The following is a 23,645-nucleotide window of genomic DNA, read 5'->3' as shown; positions in this document are numbered from 1 at the left end:
TAACTAGTATCGAGTTTAATTTTAAACACATCAACACTAATCTTCTCCTTTTTATTATTATCACTTCCATATAGTTTCAGTTAAAAACGAATACAAGGGGCAGCCGTGGTGGCCCCAATAGTCAATGTTGAATCGTCGAAAAGTTTGATCACGACGATATTTTCTGGATTACTTATCACTGGAAACTGGGTGGAACTACACTCTGGACGGCTTCCGACTTGCTGTATTCACCATCCCATTTCCCAATCAGCTGAGTTTATTCCAATTTTGTTTGATTATTTATTTTTTTAAGTCTCTATACCTTATGATCAAAATAGAAGGTGCAAGTTCTCTTTACCATTCTATCAATAAACTCACACAATCGAAACATGATAAGCTTGCTGATCCTGTTCACCCTTTCCGTGATCTGAATCTTGACCCTAGCTCGTCAAATTACTGCCTCGATTACCTTACATCAACCCCTCTCAGGAACTACAAAATTGTTCTCTGGCACGATTCATTAAACAACACAATAACATCGCACCCGAAAAAAAGGCAACATACCTCCAACAATCGAAAAACTGATTGCGACCCTTAAGACTATTCCAAACCTCTTTTGCGTCGTTACCTGTCAACGCAAAGGTGCTCCCTACATATTCGACGATCTTCTTAATTCATTAGACTGTTACGTCATGGACGTGACCAAGCACATTATCAGTGCTTCCGAAAGAATTGTCGAATCGTTAATTGCCGAATACCGAAAACTGCACCAGGTTGCTGACATAGAGTCGAGGACTCTAGCTACTGTGCTGCACTATTTTCCCGACTTCAATACACTTCAAAACAAGTGGCACGAAGCGTCGAACGGCTGGCGAAATATCGCGAAGCTAAACGGCAAAAATTCTATACAGGTACGCAAATCTGAGTCCTAAACCTTAAAATTTCAGCAGGCGTTGAGCCCCTTTTAAAATTTTAAGATGTCTAAGAATAACACCCGAAATCAGGTCAAGTCAGTCTCTGATTCTTTTAGTACGTGCTGCGAGAAAATCCTTAAAAATGAAAGCTCTTTCGACTGCTTTTGCTGTGGTTGTCGAATGCACCTGAATGAAGACTGCACTGGTCTAAGTGAAGCCGCTGTCGATGGAGTACCAGCCTTAGGAAAAAATGCTCTATTGATATGCAACAAATGCGTTGAAAAAAAAACGTCGAGATAATTTGGTCCAAGCTGCCCATGAAACTACAACCTCAAAAGAACTTCGAGAAACTCAACTAAAACCCCTGGAAAACGAAATGACTGAGCTCAAAAAAACAGTGACCGAAATCAAAACGCTGCTAACCACAAAACAACCTGATTCAGATTATCCAACCCAGCCTAGCTCAATTGCCAGTCGCCAAAAACCGCCACCGAAACCCGGCGAGGAACTCGATGGAATTCGCATGCGAGGAATCCCTGAATCAACGGAGAAGGAAGCAAGGTTGCGCCAAGAACACGATCTCGCCGATGTTCAAAAAGTATTGACCATATGGATGTCAATGCCTCAATTGGCGATATCATAAGCCTGGGTCGATATGACGAGAACAAGACAAGAACAATCCTATTAAAAAAACCCAATGCATACCAACGACGAATGATATTGCTATCTGCAAGGAAACTGAAAATTCCCCTCAACCAATTTTCCTCAGCCGACAACTGACGAAGAAAGAAGCTGATCAAGAAAACCTTGCCCTCGCCAGAAGAAGGCAACTTATCAGCGACAAATCTGTAGACAGAGAGGACATAAGAGTCCACGATGCAACTCTGTACATTCGAAAAGGTAGAAAATGGATAAAAGAGAAACTTCCAGATCCCGAAGCACCCAATTGACTAGCAGCGACGATGAATATCCTTGTTTACAATGTCAGTAGTATTCTTTAGTATCAACGGCGGACAACCTTCTCTAATGCTGTGCAAGTAAAAAACGCTTATCAAGTCATCTGCCTAACTGAAACCTGGTTGACAGAAAGCATCGCCGACGCTGCACTTTTTTCTGACAAACTACGTTGTCCACCGAAATGACAGACCGAGTGACAAAGGCTTGACAAAACCTGGTGGCGTACTCATAGCGCAGTAAACCGTAACATTCCAAGTAGCCAAATTAATTCCTCGTTTCAAGATTGTGGTGTCATCCGCATATCCCTGAACAAGCCGATTTTTATATGCTGCATCTAGAGTGCTCCTTCAAACCGTACCTACACGTGGGACATCTCAGATCTAATCGAATTCCTAAAATTCCTGATGCGTAAGCAATTCGAACAAAGTGCAATTTGTTCGTATATAGTTGGAGATATAACTATTAACTGTACACACTGGCCGTCAAAAACTTCAACTTCTCTAGATGAGCAGTCAATCCTTGACGAACTCTGTGAGTCAAACTTTCTAACAACTAATAAAAACCCCTGATGGAAAATCACTAGACGTTCTCCTTAGTAAGAAACCGCAATTTGTCACCAGCGTAAAACTTGACAACAATCTGAGTAGTCTATTCAGTTCCGACGATTCGCCACTCCATGCCAAAGTCTCATTTGACTACCGACCTGTTCATAAAAAGACACCAGCTATCAAACAAAAACTAGATTTTGGCATTTTCGCGTACAAGAAAGCAAACTGGGAAGAAGTGAATGAATTCATTCGTCAACACTCCTTCCAACCATTTTGCTTGAGCAACGTTGAACTGATGCTCGATCATTGGTACTAGTGGTTATACGAAATACTACAGGACGTGCTACCTACTACTACAAAACACAGGTCTGAACTAGCTCCTTGGATGGATTTTCATGACAAGCAATAGCCATATCTCCCATAAAGACAAACTCGTGAAACTTAACATTCTTCATTTGTCTCTATACCAAGAGCTTCATGTTGGACTGCTGTTTGCAAAAATACTAGCTGGAAAAGTTGACATCGACTGGAGAAGCCATGTAAGCATCACTGACGTTGGAAACCGAAGAGCTCAAATGACACGAAATTTCGTCTGCAAACATGCGTCTGAAGAAGTGCCAGTCGGATTTCTGGTTTCGGGCATGTCGTCTTGCCAATCTGTACAACAAATACTTCAAATGTGACATATTGTTTGACCCAGAATGCAAAAACAGACTTCTAGGAATGTACGCAAAGTTTTCCAAAACTCGCTACAACGAATCAGACACATGCACTTGGCGCATTTTATGCGAATGCAACAACTGTGGAGACCTGAAAAAACTTACATTTATAACTGTAATCTTAACTTTGAACAATGCAATGACTGGGTTTTATGCGAACCCTTGGATTATATTCCTAAATCCTTTGTTATTATTATTATTATTATTATATCTTGAAAATTCTAAGGATTTTGAGTGGAATATGTGATGAAGGGACTCGGGACTCCTGACTGTTACCTCGGTTACTATGATACTTTTGACATTCTGATTACCTTTGAAGAAAAAAGAAAAAACTACAATGGATGAAGTTTGAATTTCCGGGATGGGTAAGTGTAATGGGAAAAGACACGTGTCTTTGACTCCTTGTTAGTATGCTGCGGGTAATGTCTAACAGATCAGTTGTCTGTTCAAACTAGTATGATGATCCTTTTGTGGTATTTCAGATTAAATGGGCCGGAAAAAGAAGAAACAAACTAAACCGTGGTGTTGGTGAGGAAGTGCTTATGTTTTTTCACGAGACTTAATGTCAGATTTTTAAAATGGTGACAGGTAGTTTCTTGTTGTCCTTGCAAAACAAGATACCGTACCATAAATAATCTTTCTTTCGGGTCATGATGTATCAGATCAAAGAATGAAGAATAGACAGAAAGAAGATTATTAATTTAAAACACTTTTCAGTCTTGATTTGTATTCAGAAAGAAATTCCGAATCAGCGCTCTCTGTCGAGAAGAACTAGTCTAAATATTTCCATTTTCCAAATAAGTTTACTGCGGGGGAGAGAATAAGGAAGAGATGGAGCAGCCTGATTTTACAGTTTTTCAAGCTATGGCTACCCTAGTCTTTTGGCATATTACTTCATTCTATCATATCCCTTCAAAGAAAAAATAACGGAAAATTAAATGAAGAAGATTTGAATGTGTTTTCTTAAAAAAAAAAAATGCTTTAAAACCAAAATAGCCACTTGCTCATTAATCTTAGATCAAATGCTTTGTCGAGGGCAACTGTGTGAGCTAATGCGTTTTGCAGGTACTGTGACAGGGAATTCGACGATGAAAAGATTCTGCTGCAGCACCAAAGGGCCAAGCATTTCAAGTGTCATATATGTCATAAGAAGCTGTACACGGGCCCGGGACTGCAGATACATTGCATGCAGGTTCATATTTTGTTTCAACACAGCTCTTAATTCAGCTTGATTATTCGATGTTAATTCAGTTCCATAAACTAATTCAGCTTAGTAGTTTCGTTCAGCTTCACCAACCGAAAACACTAACCAGTGATTTTAATCTATCTATATCTTTTTATACTATATTTAAATTCGTGTGACAGCTATCTCCCCATGCTTAAGCTATTTCAGTTTCGCATGTTTAACGAAAGAATTTTTTTCGATTTTCCGGTTTCACCGAGTAAACAATAAGTAGCCCAATAGTGAGATGCTGTCAGGGTCTCCCAGGGGTTGCGATTTTATTTGACCTCCAATTATGAATGCCAAAATCCTTTTAGTGTAAGAGATACGACAATTTTTGTGATTTTTTCAAAGTTTTTAAGAAAACTCAAATTTTAAAATTATTCTTAAAGTTTGAAATTCCCAACCCTGTAGTTGGGCGCTGCCAGAGTACTCTCGAGGGTTGCGAATTTTTCTTCCAAATATGCCGACAAGAGCTAGAAAAAAAACACGATTTACGGTTACTATTTTGAAACGGACTTGATATAAAGTTTCGATATGTAAAATGTTTTTCTTTATGTTAAGAGTACTATGAGGAAATACCGGATTTTTTTGTCAAAGACATCTCGAAGAAGTTACTTCTAGGATCATAGAGTCTGGCAGTAACCGGTTTTTGTGTAGTCAGACTAGTCTTTAAGTGTAAGTTTTATAATTTTGTTTGAATAACATATATGACACAGAGGCGAAGGTTTGCTTCGCAAACACTAGCGAGAACACGACAAAAAGCAGCTCTATAAAGTCAATTAGAAAAGTGGAGATTAGCCTCGAATTAGTTAAAATTCAACTACGTCTCGGTTTCGATCTGAATCTACTCTCTAACCACTCAGCCACGGACGCTTATTCAATCATATACACTAGCCACAAATAAAGAAAACAGATGCAATGAAATTTCAAATGCTACAAATCGTGATTATAGCAAAAGTTTCACCGAATAATTGAACACTTTTAGTGAACACTTTTATTTGATAGTTTTGTTAGAAAAAAAAGAAGGCTCGTTCTGATACACTAACGCTCGCAACCTTGAAGTGTAACTAGAGTGGGTGTTTAAAAATTATTGACATGCTCAAATCATGTCGACGAAAATACAGACTTCAGAAAATGAATCAGTGATTCTGTAAGGCAAGATGTTTACCTGGAAAAAGTCTTTGTTCTGATATGATAACGCTTGCTAATTAAAGTAATTGATGTCTAATTTGTGAGATTCAAAATAGAAATTTTAGTGGGGTTCAAATTTGGAAAATATTATCTCATCTTTATCGGTATTAGCGTGTTACGCACCTCCGATGCTTCGAATTGTTAACAACTTATAAAAACCGCATATAATGTTCTTTGAATAATTTTAAAATGACAAAACAATGTCACATCTCGAAAACTAAAAGCCATTGAGCAGTCGAATTTAGACGCAAGATTTGACACTCAGTACTCTCACAGTAGCCAACTACAGGGCTGGGAGTTTCAAATCTTGGACGTATTTTGTAATTTGTGTTCTCGAAACATTTTGAAAAACCCACAAAAATCGGATCTCGTACACTAAAAGGATTTCGGCAATCATAACTGGAGGTCAAAGAAATTCGCAACCCTTCGAAGACCTTGACAGTATCTCACTACGAGGCTGCTCATTTTAAACTCGGTGAAACCGGAAAATGAAAAAAATATTAACCAGTACAATATTCGATATAGCTTTAACGTGATTTTTTTTTTCGTTAAACAAGCATTATCGAAATAACTTAAACACGGAGATAGCTGTCACACGCATTCAAATAATGTATAGAATTTAGCAATAATTTTCTTATTGCAAATTATACAGCTGTTTTTGTCGTGTTGTGGCTAGTGTTTGCGAAGCGCTTCTCTGTGTCGAATTTTTTTTTAATGTTGATTGTAAAATTACTAACTCCGGTTTGGATTTAAGTTTAGTTTCATTTTTTTTGCATTCGGCTTTGATACACTTCTCAAATTTTTTTTGCGATGCTAATTAAGCATTCAGTTGTCTTACTTGGCATGTTCTTCTCAATATGTTCAGCTTAAAAGTGTAACAGTTTTAATAGATATAGTCTTTTTTTAAACTTGCGATTAGTCAGCGTTATCATATCGGAATATAGACTTTTTCAAGTTACTATCTTGTTCAGCACAATCACTTCATAGCTTGATTTGCAATAAGTTTCAATTTATTTGCTTCTCTGGCATTTTTGACCTTAAGTTAACGACTTCGCCCGGACATCAAAGTCCGAATCTTGACAGGACCTGTTTTTTCTAACTAAAAATAATCCGTTTCAAAAAAATTCTCGACTCATCGTATGTCTTACGTTTTGTCGGCTCAGTTGCCGCATCGCGGAATATACTTGTAATGCAAGCGTTTTATCAGATTGTTACAAGTAATTTTGATTTCTTCCTGTACTTTTCAAATATTCGAGCACTGACGTTTGTTTTCCTTCTTTGTTTTTGCTTAAAAGCTCTTTTAATGACCTAAATTTTGGTCGTTTGTGAGGAAACAATATTCTTTTGCCTCCAATTGTGGAAACACATAAAAAGGTTGAAAAAAATCAAAGTTTTTCAAAAAGTCTTAAAGTTTTTCATGACAACTTCGCTTACGGCTCAACGAGAGTATATCCAAGTGTGGTCGACTTAGTTGCGGATCGATATGTAGTTCTAAAATATTATATCATCTAAGCGGTTTCTTTCTTGGACGTGTTTACCTCATATTGAATATAATTCGAGACAAAATTGTGAAACTTTTTATCGAGACAAAGTTATCAATTTTTGCTATTTGGCTTTCGTTATTTTTTGTCTGGTAGCTTGCAATGCTATGTTTGTGTAGTATGGCAAACGGTGCGAAGACCCGCCTTGCCTCTGTGTCGGCATGTTTTTGACGTGCTTTGGGGACAACTATAAATGGAAACTCACGAAAAAAGTTAGGAAACTTAAGAGAGTTTTTCCCTTAAACAAGATTGTTCACAGAATTCGCACGTGAAGATGTTACACGTGTATTACTTGCTTTAATAAAAATTGAAATTCTTGAAATCTGCGCACTTGGCGCATCCGTAACACTCATGCTTGAGAGGACTGAGCCCGAGAGTTCGACCCAGTCGGGACCTGTTTTTTTTGCTGAATGAAGTTTTTCGGCTAATTTAGACTATTATCTCGCTGCTTATGTTTGTCGGCTTAGTTACCGAAGAACGGGCTATTCGAAAGTTTGGCTTCTCTCTGGCATTCCGGAATCTCTTTATTAAGTTTCTTATAGTGCAGGTAATTTCGGTCGCGAATTTTATTTGGATTTTTTGCAATTTTTGGATTTTTTGTAATCATTTTTGTATCGAAAGTGACGAGAAGCTCAGCTTCGACTCTGTCTTTTAATAACTTTTGCTTCTATATTTAATATTGTTTCATCCCTCTCTCGTTATCTGTGTTACTCTGTTGGTCAGGATTAATTTTAGGCGCACATTAACTTTAGGTGCACAAAGAAAATATAGATGCGGTACCCAATGCAAATCCTGGTCGAGACAACATTGAAATCGAAATCTATGGAATGGAGGGCATTCCCCAGAAAGACGCCGACGCCAGGAAACAGTCACAAGAAGCAGCAGGTTAGTTCATGTTTTTTCAGGTACGCTGTGTGCAGAGTTCACGTTTTCCTACAATTTTATCCCACGTGGAAGGTCATAATTTTCGTTTCCGACCAGGAGCGGATTTTTATAGCGTGGAAAATTTTTTTTTTCGAAAATACTCAATTATCGGACCAAAATCTGTCTGCTTATTTTCATCGTCGTGCTTCCCAAAGCATGAATTTTTCTCGGTTAAACAATGTTTAAGATAACTTCCTTCCCCACAATTTTTACTGGATTGCTTCTCGCTTTGGGTAAAATATTTGAAAAATTTAAGCGTAAATTCGTCTCAATTAGGTTAGGACGGGAAAAGTAGTACACAACTTTAAATAAAATATTACAAAAAATTGTCCAGTAGATATTTTACACAACGAAGAATTAAACGGGCTAGAAAATCTCATGACTATGTCTCAGATGAATATTTAATGGTTGGAAATGCGGTTTTGTAACATTTTTACTGGTATATTAGCCTGAAAACAATTTATCATTATTATTAATCAATAGTCATTCATTTGCCCAAGCAAACGATTGTATTATTCTATTATTCCCATTTCTTTTCAATCTAAATTGTATAAATTAGTGTCAATTTCTCATATAGCTGGTCTTCGGTAAATGATAGTCACTATTTTAGTGGCTGGTATTTATCTAACAGCAAGTGTACCTATCACCACTTTTAAGGCGGTTAACTCTAAAACTCTCGATTTCAGTTATTTACTTTCTTGCCATTTGAAAGATCCCATTCGCCATTTTTAGTTGTGTTTGCGAATTGCAGTTTTTTAAAAGTAATGAAAATAGGGTAAATCTTAAAAGTTTCTTGAATTTTAAATAGCTATCATGTTGAGTAACTTTTTTCAATACTTGAGTGTCCAAAATGTTGTTCTCGGTTTCCTTGTGTTCATTGACGTGCTTGGCGTTCCTCAATCAACTGTTTCGTTGGTATTTTTTCAGATTGGATTTTGCGACAGGGTCATATGAAAAAGTTGGCATTTTTTCCTGATAAACATAATCATGTTTTTTCTCCGCTGTGTTTTTAACTATAGCACCTTTAAAATGAACAGTGTTTTCATGTTTCAGAAAAAACTATACCTGACAGTTATTCGTTGTCTAAATCAAGTTATATTTAATCGCCTCGTTGATAATCTCGCGCTGTTTTTCAGGCAGTCGTTCTTTCATAAACATAGGTTTTAAATTAACCGAATTAAACACTCCCGCCAGTAATAATTTTCGCCACAAAATTTCGTTTGTTCCCCGAAAAGAGATAAACTTAACTATAACGGTGGGTGGGTTATTCAAATTGTTCGATTTACCCAGTAGATTACATACTTTAATATTACTCGGCTGGGTTTCGCAGTGAAGATAAACCTTTAAAAAGTAGCATACCTGATGTGAGCGAGGACTGTTGTTATTTTGAACTAATAGAAGAAAATGAATGGGGATGTCTGTTTATCTTGCTTTCTGGTTATCGAAATAAGTGAAGTTTGTTTGAATAGATTTTCCATCGAAGTCATTCGTACTGTCTAAAAAATCTTGCGTGCCCCTGTTGGAAATCAATATGACTGAAATAAAAAAGGAGCGCCAAATTATTAAATTTACGACTGAACTGTCGCCAAATATAAGACTAGCGACTGTTCTGGGTTATTTGGTGCATAATTAAGAGTGATCGTAGTGAGTACTCTTATATAAGTCTTGCGGATTTTTTTTTTGTTTTTTTTTTAATTTGTTCGCTCAATTTAAATTTTTCGTGGCTTGACTTGTGATTTCAGTGCATTTCTATTGTTTAAAGGAAGGCAAACTCCACTATCGAACAGCAAAAATGTAAAGGTCACGAAAAACATGATCGACTTCTAATTTCGAAAATGGAAATTAATTATCAGATTTCGCAGCGAAATAAAAGTTTTGCCTATTGATCCAGTTTTCTCAAATTGGGTTAATTTTAACAAAAAAGTGTCCACCATAAATTGTTCTAGAAATTCTAAGAGCGTTAAGGCCATCTATTTTTTCTTCGAAAGTTGAAGGTTTTTGAAAAAAAAGTCAGTTTTTTTTTCAGTTTCCTTGCGTTGGTTACTCTTTTCCAATCTTCGATTGGCTATGTTTTAGTTGTGTTTTCATGGAGTTTTTGAGACAACATGCAGAATTTCAGCAGTTTTTTACTTTGGCCAAGAGCAAATGACTATATCAATGTTTCGTTAAAGAATAACCATTTGCATCCGGATCTGTGATCCCAGTTCTCAAAATGTACAGTAAGTTTTCCTTGCGGTGTCAATATGTACGAAAGAACTGAGTTTAGAAAATTTATCACATTGCGAATTTCATTTTTCTCGCTGAGATTGTTTCATTTTGCATAAATAATCTGTGTGATTTCGCTCTTTCGAGATGGAATTCATACCGTTAAGGTTAAACACAACTTATTGCAAACAGTGAGAACTGGTATGTCCAAACAAGGACTCATGAAGTTAAGTCTTCGATACTGAACGTTGACGCTTTCATAGATGATAACTGAAATCTTGCATGCTTGATTGATGCAATATTTTGATAAATTTACTTAGAAATAGTGTCTAAAATTGTCTTTGGAAATACGCTTTTTAGAGATTAATATCATTAAATCCGATCATTTATTCTGTCCTTATCATTTTTTCTTAAGTTCTTAGTTAGAGCTTAAACAACAGCGAGTACACTGATTGAAAGTCGTTGATTGATATATTTGAAAGTCGTAGCTGGAAACTATAAAGCTAGATGCTGCAACATGATCCCTAGAACGGGTTTTCAAAATCCAACTCAAAAAGACTACAACAACAAAGTTGATGAGAACGAAAATTGCCTAATTCTCTCTCACTCTCACAAGCACACGCGCTCGAGTACAATCAATTGGTTTAGCTACAATAAGAGCTGAAAGTTAGCTGCTGCAATGAGCTGTTGGAAGCTCTGAAGCTAGTCACAAATTATGGTTTCAGAACTCTATTGTTAACATCAAATGTAAATTAGTGGTCAGTTTCGAGTTGTTAAACTTTGATGTCCTGTTTTTAGAAGCCAACGGGGATGTCGGCACTGGGGCTAGTGATTGCTCCCCCCATGGCATGGCCATGATGGCCCCTACTCCTCACCAACCTACCCACCATCCCCACCCTGCTGTCTCCATGGGGGGACTTCAACACCACCCTGCAGCAGCCATAGCCGTGGGGGGACACGCGATGGCCCTGCCTCCAGGCATGCATCCAGGTGCCGGCATGATGCACGGGCTACGCATGCCTATGCACGGAGTTGTGCCTATGATGATGCAGCCTCAAATGACCAGCAGGTGAGACACCTAAACCCTTCAACGCCTTTTTTGATGTTTCAGTGTCTTTTTCCCCCATCACCACTCACTACGCTTAGTCGGATAAAGACGATAAGGAGAGCCGGTTGATGTGGAAGTAGCTCAGAATGTTCTGACCAAACTAATATAAGAAAAATTCTAATATTCTAAAAAAAGCCGGTAACTTTAATTAATATAACCTTCTACTTAGGAGGTCAGCCTCTTTTAAATTTGATGTAATTTAGTCTGAAAAACAAAAAGAAACTCAGGTTTTTTCGACACTCTGAGAACTTCTTTGAAGTTTTTCAATCCAAATCACGACCAAAAATTGGGTTAATACGATAACAGCTCTTCTTGGTTTAATCAAAATAGGCTGGAAAATAACTGACCCGAGTCCAATGTTCCTTTCCATCTTCCAGTTGTCGGAAACAAAATGAAAAAAGGCAAATGATTGTGAATAAGCAACCTCCATATGCTGATTGGTTTTGGTCATTATTCTCTTACACGCATAATGAGGTCACTTTTGTTAAGTGCCAATATTAACAATGAGCAGATAAAAACTACCCGACTTAAATATGCAGACACTTATTTGTTCATTTTTCGAGAAAAATAGCAGATGTTCACGGTCAAGTTTAATTTTCCGCTGCCAGATTTTCTTATATAGCGTTTTACGCTTGTAATTAGCAGGCGTTTTTACATCGGAACGTAAACCTCAATGTACACAACATGTACTACAGAATAATTGAATAGTTTCGAATGCTACCTTATTACGCTTTCGATTAGCAAGCGTTATCAAATCGGAATATTATACTGTTTTCGGGTTATTTTTTTTCGGGCTGTAGACAGTTTTCGTTTAAATAGAATTTTATTAAAACTCCTATATTTTGTGAAGTTATCCCTGTAATTGTATATTCTACTTTTTTGTTCGCTTGAAAGCTTAATTCGGCTTTAACGGTTTCTGCTTAAGTTTTTTATTGGTGTAATGACCTAATTTCGCGCTATTCGAAATGAAACACAAGTTGTACGACTCTCGCTCCAGAAACATACAAATGGTTCTTGAAATTTCTGAACCTTAAGTTTGTTTCCGGCTCAACAGTAGTTTACTTTTTCAGTTTTGTCGGCTTGATTGTCGTTCGATAAGTGTTTAAGAGTAATGAACGTAGTGAAGACTCTTATATAGGTCTTGCTGATTTTCTTTTGTTTTTTTTTCCGGAAAAGTCTTTAATAACTACAGATGTGCATTCATGCATATTGATGCATTTATGAATGCACTTAGGTATATATGCACTTTCTGAGTTCCATTGAAATTCATCTGCTGAAAAATACGTAAATAGCACTCTCCAAATAAGAACCTGGAACTGGCGCGAAAAAAGTGGACGATTTCTAGTTTCGATAGTGGAATTCAATTTTTAGATTTTCATTTAGATTTTCAGCGGCATAAAAACTTTACCTGTTGATCCAGTTTTCGCAAGTTGGGTTCATGTTATCAAAAAAGCGCTAGTCATAAATTGTTCCACAAATACAAAGAGCTTAAAGGGCATCTATTTTTTCGTTGAAATTCGGAAGTTGAGATTTTCAACAAAGTCAGTGTTTTTTTTGTTGTTCACTTGCGTTCATTACTTTTTCCAATCTTCGATTGGCTATGTTCGCTTAATGCTGGCTTTTTTGCCGGACGTGTTTTCCTTAAATTGAACATCATTTGAGACAAAATTTTGACTTACAGTTTTTTCGACTCGTAGTTTTAATTATTGGCTTTCGTTTCCCTTTGTCTACCCACTCGCAATGCTCTGTTTGTGAGGTATTTTCGCCTCAGTGTTATAAATTAAAATTCCTCGTCATCTTCGGCACACTGGGCCTTGTGGTAACGTCTATGCCTGGGTCGAAAAGGTACTGTTTAAGAGTCGATGGAAAAAGAGTCGAAGTTTTATGAAAAGGGTTGATCATAAATCTTTTTGAAAATTACAGAGCTTCAACGTGGTTAAATTATTTTCTTCGAAAATCTCATATTGGCTCAATTTCAGTTTCATAAAAGTGTCCATCATAATTAAAAATTGATGAACATAACTCAAACTCTTAAATAGGTGCTGACGAAATTTACTTTTTCGCGGTTTGACTTATGATTTTTTTTAAGCTCAGTTCATTTTGATCTAGTTTTCTCAGAAGTTTCTCCAGGTTTTTTTTCCAAAAAAGAGTATTTTTTTTTGTCTACTTGCGTTCATTGCTCTTTTCTAACTGTCTGTTGGCTATGTTTTATTCTTGCAATTCGAAGATTTTTAGGGCATATATTTCTTGGAAACGAAAGTTTAAACAATCAGCACTTTTTTGTTTTACAATTACAATTTTCTGTTTGTTGGCCATGGTTTGTCAGCTGCCAACTTTGCGGGCATTGTGAGAAAAGAGTAGTGTGGAATGTGTGCCTGTAATATACTAATATACTGTAGAGTAGTGTAGTGTCCACAAGGTGTGTTTATTTTAGAGCTGCTCTAATTGGAGTGGGAGGCGGAGGACAATTGGTAGCCAGCAGACAAGCCCCACCACAACCACCACCAGCAGGCATTCTTCCTGCTCCACCAAACTCGGCAAGGCCACTCTTTCCAGCCACTGCAATCAACGTAAGCTGTCAAATTGGCTATTTTTTTCGTAGTGCCAATAATTAAAACTGAAAATAAAAACAGCCTTGAGGTGAGTCGTTTTTTTTTAATTTAAGGCTCGAAATTTAAGTGAACAGAAAAACTATATTCTTTGTTTTTTATCATGTACACTATTATAACTGTCTGTTGACAAAAGTCACCTATTTAAAGTCTGTTGTTTTTGATATTTTTCGAGCAGCTTTTGGCTCTATAAATGTTTGATTTCTACTGAGTTCCGATTGAGTTTGTTTTTTGGTCCGTCAAACAGTGTCCACTTGTGAACTTAATTCAACCTAACTGAACCTTACTCTTTCGCAAGTTAAAAAAAGCTAGTAAAACTGCTTTCTTTTCAGTTGAGTTTTTCCCTCTTCCAAAATCGAAAACGGTAACAAAACAAACTATTGGTTGCTACTTTTGTTAGCGGTATTCACGTGAGTGTGCACGTACAGCTGCATTTGACCACTGCTAGTGTGCTGTGTTGCAGGTAGCTTCAATTCACTCTCAAAGTCAGCCGCCTCAAGTAGTCTACGAGTCTTCTCTGCACCCCGAGCAGAGTCATTCTTCGACAACAGCAGCAGTGTCTCCCTCCCCCAACGGCAGGCGAGTACATCAGCCGGAGACAGCAGCGGACTCCTCAGCCACCAATGCCAATAACAGAGGCGGCGGCAGCAACACGAACACCTCTTTACAATCCACACCATCATCATTATCTCACCCACCTGCTGCAGCTGCAGGCAAAGTGCCCCCACCCGCCCCTAACAGCAGAATTGTTCACCCTGAAGATAATTACTCACTTGTAAGTCACCCAAAATCCACTGGAATGAAAGAAATCATTTTAGAAAAAAAGGATATCTAATAGATCAATTTTAACATCTTGTTGATCAATTTTTAACGAAGTATACGATTCATCAGTAGAGCTACTTTTTGCCGTTTTATCGCTTGTGTTTGCAAAGTGCAGCTTAGCCTCTGTATTCCAGTTGTCTGTTGGCTATGTTTCACAAAAAAGTCTTAATTTTATTTCGCGTTCAAATTTGAGTTTTCACGGTTGACTTCTGGTTTTTCCGAGTATAATTCAAAGTCACTTGCTAGCTAAGGTCAATTTGCGTTTTTCAGTTACGAAAGTGCGTATTGTGCTAAGAACGTGGTTTTTAGTTTGGAAAGTCGATGTTAAATTTAAGATTTACCAGCGAAATACATAAATTATCTATTCATTCGGCTTTCGCAATTTAGGTTAATTTTTGCACTTGCTAGAGCAAGTGACTTGTAATCGGGAACTAGACTTTTTTCACCGTAAACAACTTATGTTACATATTTTGCGCGCGAAAGTTACTGCACTACTTGCGCTTATTTCTTATAATGTAAGAGCTTACATGATCAAATTCTTTAAAATTCAAATATAACTTCCTCTTTGATCATTTCAGGTCGCTGTTTGTCCTTATTTCTGTCGGCTGGTTTTCCGTAGTTTCCAAAATGCAATTTATATTATGTGGTAAGTTTTTCAAGCGGTTTCTCTCCAATGTTTTTGGTTTTTTTTTTCATTCAAACTGTTTTAACCAGAATTTAAAGTTGTTCTGTAGTTAGGAAAATTACCGTCTCTGATTTTGAATATTTTCATTCATTTTTTTCCGTTAAACGGGATCAGCTTATTTTATATCGGCTTAGTAATTTATATTGTGTAGATTAGATTCAAGTTGTATATTTTTCAAATGCTTTTGTGAGTTTCAGGAGGGATGGGTTGTAAAATTTATGAGTTTTAAAGTTTGATTGCTCTGAAGTTTTGATATGACTACAGTTTCGTTTTCGTCTTGACGATGATCGACCCAATTTTTGTATACTTAGTTTTTCACTCGGTCATTAATTCTCAATGCTTTTTAGGGCTTTTTATGAACATCAACTGGAACGAAGGCAAGAAATTTTTATAGATGTTCTTTTTTCGACTTATTTCAAGTAGTTTTTTCAGCTTAATTTTTCAAAACTAAATTTATTTTCTGTTTTTAAAAAAAAAATCATGTAAGGCAATGTTTTGATTGTGTCGCAAGTGTTGGAAAGCTCCGCTTCGCCTTTGTGTTTTAAAGTTTCAATGAAAGTAGTGCACACACTTCTTCGGTCGTTCTGATTTTTGTGTTTTTTTTTCCAGGAAAAAGTCATAAAAGTAGTTCACGCGGGCTTTAATTTGGTTGTTTGAAGCTTAATTCAATTTCAGTTTCTAAATGAAAAATAAGTTATACGAGCGTAGAGAAGTGTGATAGACGATGCGCCTTTTTTCCAAACTAAGTCGCAAAGAAAAATGCTACTTTTGGTGGCAGTTTTGAAGCAGTAGGTTGCTTTAGCAGTATAATAATATGTGCTTTCTTTTTTGGTTAGTGATAAGTTAGAACAGTTGATGCATTTTATATTCATCAGATGAGCCGAAAAAAGATATTTGTTTCAAACAACAGTAAGATATTTAAAATCTAATTTCCGAAATTTTCCAACTCGATATATTTTTCGCGAGATTTTTGAAAATCATTATATACGCGCAATTTGGTTTAATCTATTCTGATTTATTACATGCAAAGTTAGTGATGTTGCCTTTAGCTTATTACCTTTTTGTGCATTTTTTGTGCATTTTAAAGCTTTTGTGTATCCGAATGTTAGGCAATTTTTTGCCCTTGTTTGCCAAGCTTTAGCTTCGCCTCTGCGTAAAAACTAGGCTGAAGTATTTAAATTTGGCGGCATTTTTTTGTTTTTTGTTCATATATTCAAAATCGAAAGTTCGAATAGTGTTTAAAAAAATCAATCATTGTTTTCGGTTCGCTTGAGTTGTTAGACACTTTTCCAAATAGTTGTTGCGGGGCATGTCTCATTAGTGCCAACTATTTTATATAGTACTGCTTCTTTTTTTTTTTAAATTAGACTAAATTAGATCGTTTGACGTAGTATTTAAGTTGTTGATTGAATCATTTTAAAAATGGTCGTTTTTATATCAGGTGCAAGCGTTATCAAACCGGAATATAGACTTTTTTCGGTTTAACAGAATCATTTTACCGGTGGTTCATATGAAACCAAAAGTCGGACTTTAATTCGCGCATGTGGCGAAGAGGTAACGCATCTGCCTATAAAGGTAAATGTCAATGGTTCGAATCCGGCCTGGACCTCTTTTTTTTTGTAAGCGAAATTTTGTCCGCGCTTCAAAAATCTTTGTCGGACTTCTGTTTGTCTGCTTTTTTGTCAGCTTAGTTTCCGCAGTACCAAACTGGTCTAAAATTTCACATTTTTACTTAAATTAAAAAAGTTTCAGTGTATTTTGAAAGCTTGAAAGAACTTTTTTTTGACAAAATGAAAAAAATTTTTAAGGTTTTTTTTTTCAATTTTTAATCATAGTCATTTATTTCTGTATCGCAAGTGATTCAAAGCTCCGCTCAGGCTCTGTTTAATTTTTGTCGGCTTAGTTTTCGATTTTTTTTTTTCGAAAGACCACCTGTGTCTTATCTTTTTTGTATGATGCTTTTAGCTACTGATTGCATGCTCACACATTTCGTGTTAATGAAGGAATTGATTTATTAAGAGCCATGAACATTGTGAATACTGTCGGTCTTGTGATTTTTTGTTTTTTCAGGGAAAATGCCTACATTTTGTTGACGCTCAATTTAAATACTTTGAGGTTTAACTTTTGATTTTTTTAAGTTCAGTTCATTTCCTTTGTTAAAAGGAAGGCAATCTCTAATACCGAAAGCAAAAGTGTGCAGTTCACGAAAAAGTGATTGACCTCTAGTTTCGAAAATGGATTTAGCTTTCAGATTTCCCAGCGGAATAAATAAGTTATCTTTTGATCCAGTTTTCTCTTCTCAAATTGGTGAAGTTTTAATCAGAAAAGTGTCAATCATAACTTGTTCTTGAAATTCAAATAGCCTTAAGCCCCTTTTTTTGAAATTTGAAATTCAGTCAGTCTTTTTTCTTTCCTTGCGGTCATGGCCCTTTTCCAACTGTCCGCCCCTGATTACATCACTAAATCATAAATGATTTGGAAACTCAGTTTGATTAAGGTGATATATTTTGTTCTTCGAAAGTTGAATTTGTTTTCAATCGGTCTCTTAGTTTATTGACAGTGCTCCATTTGTCTGTTTGCTTTGTTCAAACAGTTTTTACAAGATAAATAAACTTTTTGATAATTTATTGGTCGAAAAAGATTGAAAAAGAAATTTAAAATTTGGTGCTTAGCTTGTGCCGTAATTGTTGATTATGTTTTCAGGAGGAGCTACTCCTGGAGTTGCCCAAGTACAAAGCCAAGTGTGGTATAGCTAGCGGACCAAGTGGGGGCAGTACAAATGCCATGGCGGCAGCAGGAGGAGAAATGTTACTACAGTTGGCGAATATGAGATCAGGTAGATTGAAAGGCTATGTTATGTATGATTTAATGGATGGTATTATATGAAACAAATCCGCTCTTCATGTTTTAAACAACTGAACTTTTTATTTTGTTAAATGTTAATAAACGTAGTGATTTATCCTTTATTTAGATTGTATTTATTTTTTCGTTTTTTTTGACAAAAAAGTCCTCGAATATGTTCACGCTTTTTTCTAATCTAATTTTTAGGGAGATTTCTTTTTGGATTTCTCATAAATTTCAGGTCAATTTCATTCGTTAAAAAGCAGGCAAATATTGCTCTCGGATAACCGGCGTCCAAATGGCGCGAGAAAACATGAGTGAATGACTTCTAGTTTTGTAAGTTGATTTTAATTTTCAGTTTTTTCAGCAAAACAGAAATTTATCTGTTAAAACAGTTTTTTCAATTTGAGTTATTTTCATCAAAAAAACTGTCTATCAAATAAGTTTCTTGAAATTCACTGAGAGCCTTAAAGAAAGACAGAAAGAAAGAATTTACTTCTTCAGATATGATGCATACAAAAACATTTAACAATCAAACATGCGAACAAACTCTACAAAGCATCAATTAATCATCTGAAGAGGATAGACAAAGGTCAAAGATATGACCACTGGGTGATACTTAAGGTTATACATTTTTCTTTCAAGACTTGAACGTGCAAAATTAGTCGGTCTCTTTGAGTCATTAATTCTTTTCTAACAGCCTGTTGGCTATGTTTGTGTTGTGATTGAACTGGCTGGCGATATTGATTATGTATTTTTCAGGTGACCCGTCTAGAAATAATTTGGGGGGACCCTCAAGCTTTCTGATTCCGCCTAGGAACCCAATGGCAATTTTGAAGCAGCCTCTCGCTTTTGAACAGGGCCCTGTGAGGTACTAAGTGCTGCAGAGGGATTGGGAGACACTGAAGCTGCTTTTCCTATTCTCTGCTGTGTAAGTTGAAGATGAGAAGATGAATACTGGCTAATAAACTGTAGTGTATTCCGAGTGGTCTGCTCTCTATTCGCCTGTCGACTTGTCTGGTGTCCATTTTGCTCCTGAGTTGCTGAATTTATGTCGTCTATAACTGATTTACGAAAATAAACTCTTTAAGCAGCATTTGGGCAAACTTGTTCAAGTTTCCAGTTTGTTAGGTTGTTATTCTGGCTAAGATTAAAAAGACAGTACCCAATATCCGAAGTCATCTTCAGATGTTTGGTTCTCTCTACTTAACCTTCGCAGTTTTCTTTACAATAATGTCAAAAAGCTGTCTCTTGGAGCTTTAAAATTAACAGGCGTGTGGTTGTTTTATCGGCAGACCAGTACAGCAAATCAGTTATGACCTCTTGAAGTTTTTAAAGTATTTATAAACGAATTAAACTTTCAATTTATAAAGGCATGCAGTTTTTTTTCACCTCTATTTTCCAGAACCTCAATTATCAATGGATCAATTTAAGTTCACTTATTCAAGTCATGTGATTTTTAACAGTCGATGAATGTAGTTCAAATTCATTAATAGGTCGCGATGATTTGTTTTTTTTTTCAGGAAGTCTTGAAATTTGTTCAAGCTCTAATTTACTTTTTCGCGGTTTAATTTCTGATTGCTTTTAAGTTCACTTCATTTCCTTTGTTAAAAGATGGCAAACTCCACTAATAAATAGCGAAAGTGTAAAGGTAACGAAAAACGTGATAGATTTATAATTTCGAAGTTATTCGACTCCGGATGGTAACACATTAACTTCGACCGATGGTGCGACTCCTTGTTCGAGATTTTTACTCGGACTGGGGTGTTTTTCTTTATAGGACCTTTTTCCGCCTTTGGAGCTATTTGGCTTTCCTCGACCGCTGATCTAAACGAAACACCACTTCGCCTTAAAAAGGTCCTTTTTTATTTGCACCGTATGTGGTGTTAGTTTTTCTATAGTAGAAGATAAACGTTTATACCTCCTTGGGTCCTTCGGATCCATAGCCCTAGTTTGTTGATACCACTGTAGTGCTAGTTTTGTGACGTTTGAGCCACGATGGTGCGCTAGGATGGGTTAATTAGGCGTCCGCCTCCGCTAACGCATGTTCTTCCAACACCCGAGGAGTTTTCCGGTTGTGGGGCGCGTACACCATGTCACTTCGTTTTTCCCAATCCAGGTTTAACTCCACTTCAGGGAGTCCGTTCGCTTCATCTAAATATTGTAGTTTCTGGTTAATGTCTTTCGTCCAGTCGAGATTTTTAAGTGATGGTTTTTTCGTAAGATTTCGGAAAATGGTGTTAGCTTCCCGGGGTATCATTCTATTCAATTTTTGGTTTTTGTCCTCTCGTAGGTACGTTAAAACGTAATTTTTTATTGATCCGGTGGTTCTTTCAACCATACCAGATGCGCGGTGGTCTCTTGCCAGGGATTTTTAAAGCTCAATTCTCTCCTAATTGCAGAAATTTAGAATTTCATTTGAAAAGAATTCGGACGCTTGATCCATATGTGGTTTCCTTGGGTGCCCATGTATATCAATATGTTTCCTTAGGAATTTTAGGACATTTTTTGGTTTGTTACTTGAGAAAACGTATGCCGATGGCCAGTGTGAAAAAGCGTCTACCGCTACTAAGACATATTTCTTTCGCCCTTGTACATAGTTTACCGGACCCCAGAAATCCAGTTCTACCAAATCGTTTGGTTCCTTAAGTTTATATGTTACACCTATGTCACCTTTGGGTATATCCGGTTTAGGATATTTACCCTCTTCCAAGCAGTTCTTGCAGAATTTAGCGGTTGTCGAGAGATTCCGATGCCTTAACGGGATCCAAACGTCTTTCGCCGCCGCGAACTTTTTATCTCGGCCGTGGTGATTGTGGTGCAGTCTTTCAAGTATGGAAGTCGACAAATCATTCGGTATTGCCAGCTGGCCGTCCATCCAAAGGAATTTTTCTCTTACTGAGCAGTCGTTATAATGTTGCGCGTAGTACTGTCCGAGTTTAGTAATCACTTCTTTTGTCCCTTTGATTCCTGTCCCTAATCGCATCCCGAATTGTCTTCAAAATTGGGTCTTTCTCCAGGTTGGCCTCCACATTTCAGGTTTAGGATTTAAGGATACTCGATTATCTTGACTATTTTGCTATCGCTTGGAATGATACAACAAACCCTTTTTTCGCTATTTACAAGAGAATAAGAGAGACCAAAAAAACTGATATAATGGTGTTATTTTTTCTTTGAGGTGTTAGTTTTGGGCGGTACTTTCTCTGGTGGTATAACTTCAATGTCCGAATCGGAACTTAAACTAGGCGGTTGATTTGGAATTCGGTTTAAAACAACATTAAGATTGACATTTCCAGACTGAGTTGACGTATTTACAATAGTGAAATGTTTTTGATCTAACTTTTCTGGCGACTTAGTAGCAGACATGTTGGTAGGTTTGAAATAATTGATAATCTTGTTTGAATAAGCAATTGTACTTAGCTGATTGAGAACAACGTCTGTTTTGTTTATTGCGCAATTTGCATATATCCTTCGGTATGTAAATATCTTGTTTCTGATTGGCTGACCGCAGGTTGCATGCAACCACGCCCTCTTGTGAGCGCTCACAATTCGGTCTATCCTTTGCATATTCAAATTCCTCTATATTTTGATTGGATGCGACTCTTTCGCGTGAGTGAACGCATGTTCGTAAGCCCTCAACCGCCGGTATTTTTTGAATTTTATTTTTGACTGTTTGACCCCTAGGATTTGACTGGTCCCTAGGATATAATGTTGCGTTAATCATTCCTATTTTTGGTAACGTAAAGTTCTCATCATAATGGCTTGTCTCTGGTGCCGTCAGGTCCGATTTCAGGTCCGTCATGCTGAAAATTGTAACCGGAGACCCACTATCAACCCAGAGCCACATCTTCTTTCCCGGCACCTCAATTTCGACTCGAGCATTCGGAATTTTGAGCTCCATCGCGTTTATCTTCTTGATTGACATCACCATGTAATCATCGGACCCCGAGGAGGTTGATATCTCCTCGCCATATTCTTCTGCTAATTGACCCAGGCTACTTGCTCCTCCTATGTGTTGTCTACACTGTGTGTGCTTCGGTGATGCTCATTCTCATACCGGACAAAACCAACTCGTCCTCGTCCCCCTCCAATGGTTAATTCCACGTCTCAAACCCGTACATGTTCGCTCGAAGTGCCCTACTTTTCGACCAGCATTGCACGTTACTCCTTTCGCCGAACAGTTGGCAAGGTGATCCAGCGTAAAGTTTGGTGCATCACAGTTATAGCACCGACGGTTTCCGGTTCCTGCACTGTTTGCCCCCAGTGTATATCCTTCTCGTCCCCCGCGTCCTCTGTTTATAAAATATCCTTGACCTCTCTTTATATTGCTAACCGGCTCCTGCTTGATTGTCATATGCGGCGCTGACGAGGCCGGCTTTCCCGTATAAGATTTATAGGCGGGTTCGCTTCTCTCGTAGGATAATTCGACTCGATATACTTCCTCTGGGTACTTGGTAGATCGGGACAATTCTCCTTGACAATCGGATTCTCGCATGTTCATGATGAAAAAGTCTCGAATATTTTCAGCAGCGTTAGCAAAATCACATCTCCCGGTAAAAGCACTTAATCCTGCATGAAATTACTTGAATGGTTCGTTATCTCTTTGTTTTCTTCAGTAAAATAATCCTCGCTCGTGTGTAACGTTTCGCTCTCGTTTGAAAACATTCTGCTTCCCATCCAGAACTCGTGGGTATTGCTCCGTTTTAATACTAACCGCCGGTTTACGGGCCTTAAAGTTTCTTTGTGCTTCATCTCCAATACAATGGTACAACTTAGATTTCAACTTTTTCTCCGATTCCAAGCGATTCTTCCTGTTCACGTCCGCAGGTAGCGCTGCAATCGCCGTAGCATCCAACGTATCGTCGAAGTAAAAGACCTCTGGATCTGTATCATATTAGCAATCATTCACCAGTGGATTTTAATTATCCATTCCTCCCAATAAGTCGGCGGCTCTGGCGTGAGCGTCCCAAAATAACAATATATGCAGTGGGTTCTTTCCCCCCACTTTTCTTTCAGCTGGCTCCGCCATGATGAAAATGCAAATAGGTGAGTAAATAATGATAAATTACTGCTTATGATAACTAATGATAAATTGTGATAATTCAGAAGACTAAGTTAAAGTTTACCCAGATTCAATTCGTCTTGTATATAAACATCTAGATAAATAATGATATACGTAAAGTCATGACAAATAAACTATATCGACTTTAACCCTACATAAGTTGAAGAGAAAGTGAGAAATAAACTGCGTAGAAACTAAACCTTGGTTTGGCAGGTCAGCAACGACCTTGTGATCCTAAATTAGAATAACTGACTTTAATAAACATGACGTCATAAATTGCACAGAATTAACACTGCACCACATTTCCCCCTCTAG

The 23,645-nt window shown here is 37.2% G+C and overlaps 1 protein-coding gene across 1 annotated transcript; it reads left to right on the top strand.

The window, feature by feature from the left end:
* The first annotated feature begins 3,597 nt into the window (after positions 1-3,597).
* On the top strand, positions 3,598-19,336 carry LOC134842299 (BUB3-interacting and GLEBS motif-containing protein ZNF207-like). The gene is made up of 8 exons (XM_063858572.1): positions 3,598-3,645; positions 4,183-4,309; positions 7,827-7,959; positions 11,002-11,272; positions 13,746-13,881; positions 14,384-14,695; positions 18,131-18,263; positions 19,031-19,336. Exons 1-8 carry the CDS (start codon positions 3,605-3,607, stop codon positions 19,144-19,146), a joined length of 1,269 nt encoding a protein of 422 aa, XP_063714642.1. The 5' UTR covers positions 3,598-3,604; the 3' UTR covers positions 19,147-19,336.
* The last annotated feature ends 4,309 nt before the right edge of the window (positions 19,337-23,645 follow it).

This window comes from Symsagittifera roscoffensis, chromosome 3 (assembly GCF_963678635.1).
Source record: "Symsagittifera roscoffensis chromosome 3, txSymRosc1.1, whole genome shotgun sequence".
Taxonomy (NCBI): domain Eukaryota; kingdom Metazoa; phylum Xenacoelomorpha; order Acoela; family Convolutidae; genus Symsagittifera; species Symsagittifera roscoffensis.
This window is presented reverse-complemented; position numbering and strand designations above follow the sequence as displayed.

What these genes read in the sequence shown, in the direction of transcription:
- LOC134842299 (XM_063858572.1), top strand. Translation starts at nt 3,605, where the DNA reads ATGGGCCGGAAAAAGAAGAAACAAACTAAACCGTGGTGTTG. An exon ending in TTCCAGCCACTGCAATCAAC is followed by an intron (nt 13,882 to 14,383) that starts GTAAGCTGTCAA and finishes GCTGTGTTGCAG; the next exon opens with GTAGCTTCAATTCACTCTCA. An exon ending in GTTGGCGAATATGAGATCAG is followed by an intron (nt 18,264 to 19,030) that starts GTAGATTGAAAG and finishes TGTATTTTTCAG; the next exon opens with GTGACCCGTCTAGAAATAAT.